The sequence below is a fragment of the Clytia hemisphaerica genome, unplaced genomic scaffold (genome assembly GCF_902728285.1).
Source record: "Clytia hemisphaerica strain Z4C2 unplaced genomic scaffold, Clytia hemisphaerica genome assembly, whole genome shotgun sequence".
Taxonomy (NCBI): Eukaryota; Metazoa; Cnidaria; class Hydrozoa; order Leptothecata; family Clytiidae; genus Clytia; species Clytia hemisphaerica.
This window is the reverse complement of record NW_027104209.1, coordinates 443,038-457,064: the sequence shown is the minus strand read 5'-3', so window position 1 is coordinate 457,064 and position 14,027 is coordinate 443,038. Positions and strand designations below refer to the sequence as shown.

The 14,027-nt window shown below is 37.6% G+C and overlaps 1 protein-coding gene across 2 annotated transcripts in view; it reads right to left on the bottom strand.

Moving 5' to 3' along the window:
• Window positions 1–8,416, bottom strand: part of LOC136815501 (ankyrin repeat and sterile alpha motif domain-containing protein 1B-like) — a 35,811-nt gene extending 27,395 nt beyond the window's left edge. Inside the window, exons 1-2 of one of the 2 annotated variants that reach the window (XM_067071957.1) lie at window positions 8,047–8,416; window positions 6,442–6,537 (exon numbers count right to left, since the gene is read on the bottom strand). In XM_067071957.1, coding sequence (XP_066928058.1) covers window positions 6,442–6,537; window positions 8,047–8,117 — 167 coding nt within the window. In that variant the 5' untranslated portion in view covers window positions 8,118–8,416. The remainder of the gene's footprint in view (window positions 1–6,441; window positions 6,538–8,046) is intronic. The other variant, XM_067071956.1, reaches the window with a different exon arrangement.
• Window positions 8,417–14,027: the final 5,611 nt, after the last annotated feature.

Here is a 14,027-nt window from a genome sequence, read left to right as displayed (position 1 = left end):
CTGACATATAGGCTTCCATTTAGGGTTCACCCTTAGGGTTCCCACTTAGGTTCCCCCATCCCAATTTTCTGAATTTAACAATCACATAAAGGACTTTAAATAAAAGTGATTACAAAAAAAATAAAAATAAATGAAGAAAATTGACTGTGTACACAAAGAGTTGTTTAATTTAAATTTTATTTTACAGACCAGACTACCACTGGTCCAGTGTTTACCCTAATTACCATATCCACTGGTACACGATTCACCCACAACCCTCACTGGTCCAGTGTTTACCCTAATTACCATTTCCACTGGTACACGATTCACCCACAACCCTCACTGGTCCAGTGTTTACCCTAATTACCATATCCACTGGTACACGATTCACCCACAACCCTCACTGGTCCAGTGTTTACCCTAATTACCATTTCCACTGGTACACGATTCACCCACAACCCTCACTGGTCCAGTGTTTACCCTATTACATTTCACTGGTACACGATTCACCCACAACCCTCATGGTCCAGTGTTTACCTATTACCATTTCCACTGGTACAGCGTTTGATTCACCACGATTCACCCATCCTCACTGGTCCAGCGTTTAACCCTAATTACCATATCCACTGGTCCACTATTCACCCAAAACCCCCACTGGTCCAGTGTTTACCCTAATTACCATTTCCACTGGTACATGATTCACCCAAAACCCTGTCCAGTGTTTACCTAATTACCATATCCACTGGTACATGATTCACCCAAAACCCCCACTGGTCCAGTGTTTACCCTAATTACCATTTCCACTGGTACATGATTCACCCACAACCCTCACTGGTCCAGTGTTTACCCTAATTACCATTCCCACTGGTACACGACTCACCCAAAACCCTCACTGGTCTAGTGTTTACCCTAATTACCATTTCCACTGGTACATGATTCACCCAAAACCCCCACTGGTCCAGTGTTTACCCTAATTACCATTTCCACTGGTACACGATTCACCAAAACCCTCACGGTCCAGGTTTACCTAATTACCTCCCACTGGTAAAGATTCACCCAAAACCCATGGTCCAGTTTTACCCTAATTACCTTTCCACTGGTACATGATTCACCCAAACCCCACTGGTCCAGTGTTTACACCTGATTCACCCACAACCCTCACTGGTCCAGTGTTTACCCTAATTACCATTCCCACTGGTACACGATTCACCCAAAACCCTCACTGGTCCAGCGTTTGCCCTAATTACCATTCCCACTGGTACACGATTCACCCAAAACCCTCACTGGTCCAGCGTTTACCCAAATTACCATTCCCACTGGTACACGATTCATCCAAAGCCCCCACTGGTCCAGCGTTTGCCCTAATCGCCATCTTCACTTTTACACATTTCGAACAAAATGTCAATATAATACCTAATTTACGATTTCCACTGGTACACGTTTCACTGAACATAACTCTCACTGAAAGTACTTTATTTAATATATTTACTGGTACATGTAACCAAAGTGCCCGAATGCTCGATACCTTTTTGTCGAAGATAGCTTGCATTATTTCAAAAATACCTTCCACTTTTGTTTTGTTATTCTCAACTTCAATTGAGCTAGAATTATTTTTATACTGAGCAATTAATATATTACAATATCGAATTTTAATCTGAATTGGCTTATACTATTAAGAGTGTTTTAATTCGCGACCTCTACTCATTATATAGTATAAAGTTTGAAGTGTCGTATCCCCAATCCGGTTCAACTACCCTTGCGCGTAAAGATAAAAATATTTCGGTTGGACCCGGCAATCCCCGAAAACAAGGGCTGGGTTACCAGACCTCCCGCTGCAAAATTCTTGGCGCGGGTCTCGCAGAATTCCGTAATCTAAACCTTCCAGATGTTGAAAATTTTCACCCACTTCAGAGCTTTAGCGTGTCGGATGAAAATTTCACCATCTGCGTGCCAGATAACTCTTTGATGGCAAACTCATTTTTGAAGTACTAATATTTTTGGACTTTCAAGTTAATCGTCGATCACGGGTCTAAAAATTTCTTTCAGACAAAACTTTTTGTACCGCGTGACCCTCAGCTTTTTAAAAGAACAGTGCCTTTTGAGCTATAACCAGTCAGAGGAATGTAAAGAGATGGAAACACAGCTTTTCTGATTAGTTAAAGTTCACGATCACTTCTATTGAAAATTCTATTGTAAAAGCGTTGATTAGTTCATCAAATGAAAGTCCAGAAAAGACGGCTCGCCATACAAATGGGACGATTTCTACATGATTTGACGATAAAAATGAAAATTTGCTTTTCCTTTTTTGCCGATTACTAGTTCAATTTTTAAGGATAAAGGAGCAAATTTTTTACCAACTAATGTATAGCAAAAGAAATTCTTAACGCAATGATATTAAATTGGTTCTTGTAAAACTGTCAGAAGTCAAGTAAAATCAAGATGAAGTTATAATTTTTTTCGAGGTTGATCACGCCTTATATTTCTCGATTTCACGATCATGCCACGACTCAATTTTAACGCCATCACGCCGAATTCTTTAATTTTCACGCTGTCACGCTGTCACGCCTGTAAAACCCTTGATCATGCCACGCCAATCGGGGCTTCTCTGAACACTAATTTAAATGCAGTAGGCGAGAAAAAAAGATTCTCTCAGAGCTTCACTAGCTTCTGTTCGGTGTCAACTTATATCCAGTCACATTTTCAGCATCCTGTTAAGGATGATGATATTTTTGGTGTAGTTGAGTTGACAGGCTTTATATTTTATGATTCTGTCAATATCTCATGTCAATATCTTACGAGAAAAGCATTCTCCCGCAGGGTTTTTTGTCCTATCCCTCTTCCAATACCATAATGCATTGCCCAAAACTGAAATACAATATCGTTAATAGACCTTCCCACCAGTATAAAACAACTATTTTTAAATTATCAAATTTTCGAACTCTTTTGGCCTTTCCACGAAGCATTTGTATAAGTATACAGACAATAAAACCTAGTGAGACAATTTGGGTAAATAGTGGACCAGTGACATATTTTGGGTAAACGATAGACCAGTGAGACAATTTGGGTAAATAGTGGACCAGTGAGATATTTTGGGTAAATAGTGAGACCAGTGAGACCAATTTGGGTAAATAGTGGACCAGTGACATATTTGGGTATATAATGGGCCATGAGACATGGGTAAATAGTGGACCAGTGATATTTTGGGTTAGACAGTGTGACCTCGTGGGACCAGTGACATATTTTGGGTAAACGATGGACCAGGACATTTTTGGGTAAACGATAGAGTGATATTTTGGGTAAATAGTGGACCAGTCAAGGATTTGGGGCAAACACTGGACCAGTGGGGGCTTTGGGTGATCGTTTGACCAGTGGGAATGGTAAATTAGGGTCAACGCTGGACCAGTGAGGGTTGTGCAGTGGATATGGTAATAGGGCAAAACACTGGACCAGTGAGGTTGTGGTGTGAATCGTGCACCAGTGGATTTGGTAATTAGGGTTAAACGCTGGACCAGTGAGGGTTTTGGGTGAATCGTGTACCAGTGGGAATGGTAAATAGGGTAAACGCTAGACCAGTGGGGTGCTTTGGGTGAATCATGTACCAGTGGGAATGGTAATTAGGGCAAACGCTGGACCAGTGAGACAATTTGGGTAAATAGTGGACCAGTGACATATTTTGGGCAAATAGTGGACCAGTCGAGGATTTAGGGCAAATAGTGGACCAGTCGAGGATTTAGGGCAAATAGTGGACCAGTCGATGATTTAGGGTAAATAGTGGACCAGTCGAGGATTGGGCAAATAGTGACAGTCGAGGATTTAGGGCAAATAGTTGACCAGTCGAGGATTTAGGGAAATATGGCCAGTCGAGGATTTTGGGCAAATATGGACCAGTCGAGGATTTGGACCAGTGATTTGGGCAAATAGTGGACCGTCAGTCGAGGATTGGCATTTGGGGCAAATATGGACAGTCGAGAATTTGGGAAAATAGTGGACCAGTGGTAGTCTGGTCTGTAAAATAAAATTTTGGTCAAAAAATTATTTGGATTACAAATGGACCAGTGAAACCCACTGGTCCACAATTTAACCAAGGATACCGTCAACTGCATATGATCGAAATTTTTGAAATCTTATTTTATTTTTATTTTATTTTGGCAAAAATAACGTCGGCGGATCCGTAACCAATAAAAAAAGTATTTGCCTTATGTATTATAAAATGCTTTTGAATGCATTTGGTTGTGATTGTGGCATGGTGAATAAAGTTTGATTGATAAACCTGGTTTAAGTATCAGAACAAATTTGTTCTCAAATCAAAGAGATTCTACAGTAAGTGAAAGTACAGTCCAGAAATTAACAATACACCATTTAGTAGTCTTGCTATCTCACAGCAGAGGTGGTAGGTAAAAATGCGCACTTTAGTACTGTGGAAGGTTAGAGGATTGTAAACATTGTAAATCATCTATATGAAAAGAAACTATGATTAAAAGGAGTTCTTTACCTACCGTTTCTCTGCTGGGTTTCCTTATGAGAACCGGATTTCTACCTACTGTTTTTGGGCCATTCCAGAAAAAAAATTACCCCCTAATGGATGACATCAATTTTTGAAATAAATTTTGGCACGAAATTCCAGGCAAACTTTAAAGAGAAAGTATCGGAATTCCATGAATTTTACTTAATTTTGCATTAAAGTATTGAAGTTCCATGATTTTTTTAGGTTACAGTAACGGAATTCCAGGGTTTTGATAGGTATTTTGTAAATTTGTTACGGAAATTCCGGACTTTCTTGAAAGCAATTTGCTACGGAAATTCCATGTTGTCCATTGGGGGGTAACGAATAAAAACTGGAATGGCCCTTTCAAAGTCAAAATAATGAAAAATTGCGCAGTTGACATTACTAAACGGTGTATTCTAGTTTACATAATATACATCTCTAGGCTTTTAGGCCTTACTCTTGGTCTATAGGCACTGTTGGTGGCCCCCAATTTGCTTTTTAATCGGATTAAACATAATAGACCTTTTTTCAAAGAGGACGTCCTGTTGAATAATTATGTAGTCCAGCCATAAAAACAATGATTGAGCCATGCATAATTACTGTATCATGCATATTGTAATAATTATGCATGGTTTTATCATTGTTTTTCTGCTGGACTACATAATTATTCAACAGGGTGGCCTCTTTGAAAAAAGGTCTATAGCGTTTAGTAGAAGTTTTTAACAAAAGAAGTTTATCAATAGAGATTTCAAATAAAAGAATGTTTAAAACACAGCTGATTGGCTTAGGTTTCAAAACTCTCTATTGTTTCACTAAAACCCTAGTGCGCATGCGATGTATCCGGAGAAATTCAATATTCAAAACAAGAGCAGTGTGCATTTCCCGAAGAGTAAGAGTTTTAGGCTTGATACGAAGGAAGATATGGCGTAGCCTAGGTGTATTCATGTTTCGACCACTCGTTCCAAGTTAGAGCTGGTTGACGGTAATTAGTTTATCAAAGTAATCACTTGGTTATCGGAGCCATTGAAAGTAATCCAAAACAATCAAAAGTTAAGTTACTCAAAGAGTTATCAAGTCTCTTTGAATGGTTGTTAAGAAAGTGATTGAAAACTCACAAGTTTTTTGAAATTTTGGTACTCGAAATTCAATTGTAAATTGATAAGTGTGTGGTTGTTTGGTTACGATCATTATCGATTTTGTATACTACAGTATTTTAATGACCAGACGAGGCAATATAGGGCAATATAGGTGCTGTGGTATAGTGGTAGTCGACCTTGGCTTCTGTACGTGCACTTGGCAAGTGAACGTTCCTTCGCCCGGGTCAACCCATGCCATGTCAGGGGAATTGGGTAGTCAGTTCAAGGTGCTGACGGTACACTCATTAGTAAGCGTCTAAAGTTGCGAGAATAGGCCTCAACTCAACCAAATAGAAATAGAAATAGAAATAGAAATAGAGGGCTATGCATGTTTTCCTCCACTGATGCAAGTTACCCGATCTCACAGTATTTCTTTGCTTAACAACCAGAGAGGAAAAAATCTTTTCTCTATCTATCAGTGATTCTGATCTTACTATAATTCCTATCTCTAAAACTGGGTGTCAGAATATAGACAAAGAGGACGTTCTGTTGAATAATTATGTAGTCCAGCTATAAAAACAATGATAGAGCCATGCATAATTACTGTATCATGCATATTGTAATAGTTATGCATGGTTTTATCATTTTTTTTCTGCTGGACTACATAATTATTCAACAGGGTGGCCTCTTTTTGAAAAAAGGTCTATTAAGAGGGATGACAACATTAGACCAACTTAAGGTAATTTGTGGTGGTTGAAAGCTCAGCAAACAACTGCCTGACATACGATGAGCTTAAAGAAATCTGAATATAGTGAAAAACAATCTTTGGGCAGCCTGGTAGAGTTGTTAAAATAATGCTGTTAAAACTTTTTCAAATCAAAAAAAGTAAAAAAACTTTACCCTCCAAATCGTTTTTGTGTGAACAGACTTTCAAGTTTTGATAGATTCCCTTCTTGAGCAGCTTGAAGAACTTCTGATTCTTTCCCCATGCTGATTCTGGAACATGAAAGTAAGAATAAATCTCATTAGAACCGATCAGAAGATCAAAAAGCACAGTCAGCTTCCTGAATTTCTTCACTTTCGTTTGCTCATCAAAGCTTTGCTACCATTTTAATCTTTTTCGGGGAGTATTTTATTTGCAGGTCAAAGTATTCAGAGTTTTCCTTTCAGCATCCCGCAGGGTAGGTCCTGCAATTGCCAAAGGGGACGGGCGGCACCAGATGCAGAAGTTTTTGTCCGTCACGCTAAAGCTTAGCCAGTACCTTCCGACTAAACCAAATCTTTTATTTGTAATAACGCGAAGGGGTTTTCGTCTGACAGGCTAGTTAAAGCTCTAAAGAAAAGGTCAGAAATTTTCAACAGCCGCCGATCCACAAGTAGTTGCGGGTCCATAATTACAAGGAGAACTTAAATACTAGCCGTATTGTATAAGGGTTGCGAAGCGATCCAGACTCCACCTCAATTCGCAAGTTGCTAGCAAAATAAGAGACTCTAAAAATCCCTCTTCTAATAAAGCCGCTATAGAGACAGGGTCGTAAGAGCCTTAATGCCCCAAACACATTACATAATCCACGGCGGCACAACACCCGCCGCTGCCCTGCGCATATCGCTCTTTTGTTTTCCTTCTAGTGTAGTTATTCTAGTGTAAACAGTGCCTTAATAAAATCGAATGATCGAACATTTTTATTCGAATCGCGAATCGTCTGTCAAAATCATCACAAAACATAAAAACAAAACAAAAACAAAAATGTACAAAGATGGCTTGTTGGTTCTTCAGCAGTTTTGATTTATTTCTTGACAAATTCGACAAATTTGATTACCTCCGTACTTTTTTATCATAGAATATCCACTTGGTTTTGCAAGGTAAGTTTCGTTCACTAAAAGAGCACTCCTCCCGCCCGCGCGACTTGTAATAACTTCTCATTGATTGACCTTATTTGATACTTGATACTTGCTGTTAAAAGTCAAGGGATGATGAAGATCCTTTCTGTCACCGTTCAAACTATTTTTTTTCCATTTAACAGCAAAATAAACATTAAAAACCGAATAGAACCACTGCTTAGATTGCTTAGATAGATGCGTGCCGCCCGCGCGGCAATTTGATCAACTTCAGATTCTAAGTCCGTGTTTCGGCTTCCGGTAATTTTGTTACTGTTCACTGCTAGGGTACACCATTTTAAAACGGCATTTTTCGCAGTCCTAGCTACCAAACCGAGAAAGTTTTCGTGGCTTCAAGCCAAACCATTCAAGGTCATTTTGATAAAATCATCGGTTTGTAGATGTGATTTATATAGCAAATTTTATAGCAAATTTTCGCTTGGGATAGAAGTTAAAGGTACGTGCACAATATAGCAAAACTGCTTCGCTCATAAATTCGCTTCGCAAAAAGTTTAACGGTGCAGTCGACTTCGGAGCATATTACGTTTTGCTAACTCTGTACCAGTGCCCGTACATGGTATAAAGGGCTTTTCAGTTCTAACGAATCAACAGATATAGAATACTTACGATAATTTCCGCATCATTTTGTCCAAGAATAAAGTGTTCTCAAGTCTGCCGTTTCCCCTTATTCGAACCATCAATAAAAACAAAAATATTCACACAAAAATACCACAATATGTAAAAGCTCGTTTAAAATCACTTAAATGACAAGCAAAAGCCAGTTATAGAAAGCCTCAACAAGTATTTTTACGCATTAACAAAAATACAAAGCACTTCCACTATTTTTATTATTTCATAAATGTTTTTGCACAAATCTAAAATAAGGGAGTTGGTGGAATTCGTTCAGACGTTGATGAATAAGCAATTTGTTTTTATAATATGCCAACAACGAGTTGATAATTTTTCAAGTGTTTACATTATACTAAGGTAAGAGTCTAAACACGAAGAGCTTAGAGATTATGAAATACGTACTAAAGATATATGTTCTTTATCCAAGAGTATTGTGCCTTTACTTCTAAGAAAATGATATGAAGACAAATTTACCCTTTGTTTTAGTTTTTTGTCAGGATTTTAGTGCAAAATTTCTTTGGTTCAACGACTAAAAAACTGCTCTGGTTACAAGAAATCACTAAAATCTTCCTTTTCAAACCCAATCAACATTGGTATTGAAGTATAAGTCACAAGTTTCTAATAAACACCCCTCCCCTACAGGGGGCGTTCATTCGAAGGGGGCGTTTATTTAAGGGGGCGTTTAAAAAAGGGGGCGTTTATTCGAAGTAATACGGTATGTATGTTTTGTCTCCACTGCAGACTTTAGTTACTATGTTCCTTTTTTCTTTACTGGGCCAGGTATTCTTTCTGCACCGGCTGTTGTATCAGCTATCATTGTTGTTTCTCTAAATTTATAAAAATCTTTCAAATAAAAATCACTACTGGAATGCCCAACAATATTGTCAAAGATTATTTTGGATAATACTGAACGTAACAAACTCCTCGCTGAAAATATTTTAAAAAGCAAAAGTATTCTACGGAACGTTAGAATCCCCTTAATTCTACAGCAATATGATCAAATTTTTAGCTCTCTTTACTGCAAAGTGTAAAAATACACACATCGTACTTCCTGTTTAGTTTTGAGCTATCTCAGATAAACCAAACAATTCTTGTTTCGTAAACTTAGTAATGGAGAAGTTAATTAGCAATTAACATTAGCCACAAATTTTAATTCCATAATCATGCAACATCGGAAAAAAAAAGAAAATGACTAAATTATGACCGGTGCCAAGCCAATAAGTGGTCAAACCCTCGTACTTTGACAAGTACACCCCTGTCTCAAATGACAAAACGCTCGATAGTAGTTTTTCAAACATAGCTGTCAGATTCCACAAAGTCCCTTGTTTTTATTAAAAATAACTCCACTGGGCATCATCAATACCATAAACTCAACTTCAAGGAAATACCCACACTCCACGAAAATACACACATGTACTTAAAGACTGAAACAGAGATTTTTTGTCTCGAAATAAAGCTGTATCGTTAACCAGACACTCCAGTTTAAATATTACTCAATTCTAATCGAGCTAAATCTGAAGGGACAATCCCCAGTACCAAATGTCAATAGGTCAAACAGTACTAAAAGGTTAACTGATATCTTTTCCTTATCAAAAAGTTTGTTTTGGCTTATCTTTGATGAGGAATTGGTTTATCCAACATTAATAAGTATTTCGTTTCTGGTTTTGAAAGAAAATGTTAGTTTTGAGAATTACGTCATCAGAATAAATGTCATGTTTGTCTCAGATTTATGGGGCTCTGTGAGAAGTTAATTCTGGTCCCGGGGGGGGGGGTACTACCCTTGTCGACCGACGGGGGTGCTCCGCTGACGTTCGAAAAATGGACCCTACGCGGGACTCGAAATTTGCGAAAAAAGTGACCCTGAATGGGACTGAAATTCCAAAATTTTCTCAAATTTTCTCCTTTTTCCCCAAATTTTCCAAAAATAGGCACCCTACGGGGGACTGATTTTTCTATTTTGGTGTTTTTGCGACCCTACCTGGGACTCGTGGAGGTCAAAAAAGGTACCCTGACCAGCGGAGCATCCCAACGTCAACTTTAGTACCACCACTGCCCAGTACCCCCCCCCCCGGGATTCTGGTTTAGTTTGATGAGAAAGTCTTCATGAAGAACGTATGTTAATATTCTTCTCTTTACATTTGTCATTTACCCAAAAGATTCTCTCGATGATTTCCGATCCAATGAGGGGTCTACCTTCCCTAACTCCTTTCCAATCTTTTGTTTTGTTTTGATGACGTTTTTGTAAAATTTTCGACGATTTTCAGCTTGTACCATGCCCCTAAAATATGAGAGACACCTTGGCAAATAATCTCCAATATTCCAGATCTTAGTAAAGTTCAGTCAGAAGTAGTCTACCAAAACTATGGCATGTTATACATTTTCTGTTAGGCCAACTATTCTTGATTCTGAAAATTAAAAAATCACAATAAAAAAAAGCAATTTTTTGTTAAAAGTGCCAAGGAACCCAAAACAAAAGGTTTATCTTAAAATCCCTTAACAAATTATTTGACTATGGCCAGAGCCCTTAAGGGGAATTGTATATCAAATACTATACGCAAGTTTTGATCCCAGGGTAATAGTGCTTTTGGATGCTGCATAATGTGCATAAGCCATCCAAAGCCTGATCCAAAGAAAGCCCGGGGGTACTCGATTGCTAAACAACGGCATATACCGACTAAAAAATGGCTTTCAAAATCGGACCCTTATATTGTGTGCAGCCCTTGAGCAGGAAAAAGGAACCCTTACAGCGCATTTTACCGAAAGTTTCTGACCCTTACAGTGTACGTTTTTTCAGTGTAATCCTTAAAAAAAAATGGTGGAAACTCAAAGAAGCATCAAAATTCGCTAAATATGAACAAAAATCGCGACAAAAACACCCAAGACCCACCAATTGAAGCAGCAAACACAACTGCAACATGCACCTTGTTACGTGTATTGATGACGAAGATCGCGAAGATCAAAATCGAGTCAAATACCGTAGCTGTTAACGCATGGTACATTACGAGTGCACACAATTGCTACTTTACCAACTGCAAATCTTCGCTAACTAATCAACAACTCAAAAACCTTCAACAAGTCATCAACAACGACATCGACAAAATCCTAACAGAAAAGATGAACGACTTAGAAACCAAGAAAATCTTAAATCTGTTGTGTTGCGGAACAAAAAGAAGAGGAGAGGAAAAGAAATATCATATTTCATGGACTCCCTGAAAAAAATGAAGAAACGAAAGAAAAAGATCAAGAAGAGGACAAAAAGGAAATTGAGGACCTGCTCAAAGATATCGGCATCCGCGACATCAAACCAACGCATCAACATCGTATTGGGTTCGAACATGAAAATGGGCCGATGAAAAAGCGTCCGATAAAGGTGACCTTGCAAAGTGAAGAAGAAAAAGAAAGAATCATGGGCAACCTAAACAAGTTGAAGTGGCTTGGATATCATCTAAAGCATCACCGATGATTTCACCATCAATGAAAGGAGAAAAATAAAAGAGATGTGCGAAAAAGCTAAGAAATGGAACTCCGAATGTGATGGTAATTTCACTTGGCGTGTAAGAGGAAGTCCCAGAACAGATAATCTTCGCTTGATAAAAACAAACAAAAACTTTGCCAAACAAAAGCTGTCAATATCTAGCCTCAGTAGCAGCGACAATGAGCTGCCAACAAAACATTTTTTAATTGCAAAGTAGCGTTGACTTTTATTGGCCTTTGTCGCTACATACCTTTTCGTCAACATATACTTTGATTTCACATCTCATTTTGCTAAAGCAACCTGAAAATGAACCAGATATGTTGACACAATGTGAAAAACAAATCAAAATGGGCGCGAGTCAGAACTATGAAGATACATGTCGTGGGTCGAACCATACGAGTGCCCCCCCCCCCCAGGATAGAAAACTGATTTTGCTGAAAAGATCATCCTTAGATAAATTTGTTCTTAAAAATTTATTTATGTTTTCAAGAAATTTCTTCAACATTTTGAAGTAAAATCCTACTTTTTTGAATTTTGCAATTGTTCGACTTGCTAATGTGAAAAAAACCCAATCCTCAGAGAGATTGTTTTATAACTTTTGTTGTTTTAGGTAACCCTTTGGAGAAACTAAAAAAACGTTTAAGAGTTAAGACTCGCATATATCTAGCACTCATTTTTGCCTAATTACTCCGTCTCATAGGTTTTTGAGTTTTTTTACCTTTATTCTCATGGTGATATTTGTTCCAAAGCAACTTAAGCCACGGGGATACATATAACACCCCCTTCTCACAGACCCAATAGGAACCCTTCCCACTGGAAAAATTGTCCAAAATATCGTCCCCAGTGGGAAATTATCCTCCAATTACTGTCCCCACTGATAGTAATCAAATAAACCAATCCTCACTGTAAAATATTATGCTATTTTCCCATCCCCACTGAATTTCCTGACTTGAAAACAAAAGAATCGAAATCCCCAGCCATAAAAAATAAAGGTATAACAATCCCCATCGAGTTTCAGTCCGTTATTTTCATCCCCTCTGGCTGAAAAAATCCTACCGGGTCTGTTAGAAAGGGGGTACTTATATCTCAACAACACCCAATCATCATCATATGTGCATCCGCCACGTACCCCTAGAACAATCTCTTCTCAGGCGTGATAACTGAAATAAGTCAAAGGAAGAATAAAAAACTACACGGCTTTTTTATAAGAATATACTTTATAAGAATATTTATGATAAAATTGGCCAAAAAATTAAGAACACGGCAAGAATACCACCATTATTGAATTTGGCAACTGAACCTAAGAATACCATTTTTAGAAAATTTCATTAACTTACAAGCGTTCTTCTAAAAGTTCGTGATCCGATCGTGATCCATTAATTTTTTGATAAATCTTCTTCAGCATAAGGTACAATGAATTTGTTGGAATGATACAAGGTTATCTTTTAATTTTTCTTAGTTAACTAAAAAGAAATAGGAAAAAATAAGACGTCTTCAAAATACAAAACTACAACCCTGTCTCAACCTGGCATCCGGAGAGACTTCAATAAAGTTTGCAGTAGGAATGAAACTTTAGGATATTGTTTTCACTAGGGGACGCTTTTCTGGTCGATTATTCCCATGGGTTGGGAGTTTCCTTATGTCTTTAAAATAATAAAAAGTAATCTTTTTTCTTTTTTATAAAATCTGTTACGTTAGGGGTTTTCTTTCACTTGTGTATTTCATTTTGACCTTTGGGAGTCTTATATGCCTTATATCGAAACTTTGAATTTTCCTAGGAAAGAGCGAGAATTTATTCCTTCTGAGCAAATTCCCTCTTATGCATAAGTTTTGACGCTAGGTTAACAATTGCAACGTGGATTTAGGGATGTGTAATTAATGAGTTGGGCTTGAGTTAAAAACAAGAGGGAAAATTCATAATGTGTGATAAAATCACCAGCTGTAAGGTTATGGTATAGATGTGGAAAATATGATGAAATTTTTAATCCGCTTTTTCTAAGAAAATATACTAAATTAAATTTAAAGGCTAAGGTTTGAAACCAAATTTAAGTTACATTTATAAATGGAAGATTCCTAATGGCAAGGAGCATGTATAATAAAGCTTGAATGACACATATGGCGGCAACCACTACTGCTGGCGATCTTTGTTAAAATGGGTGAAGGATTATTTAGAGATTATTTAAGAGTTTCTTAGAAATAAAAGAGAGTATTAGAAAAAAATGAATTTTGTTATTTGCCACAAGATTGTGATACCAACAGTTGTACAAACAAATCGAAATCTTCTATAAAAGTATGTATTGCTTCTTATCAACCAATCACGATTCAAAACGCGGCATATTTATACACTTGTTCAAATCCAAATTCTTTGATACCCTGCACTCCTCCACAACGAATCGGAAGTTTTTAGGCTAGATGATATCTTTATACACTGAAAAATGGAATCTCTGCAAAGGAGAGTTTAAATGATACTTTAGATATAAGTTTTCAGTTTGTATGATTATTT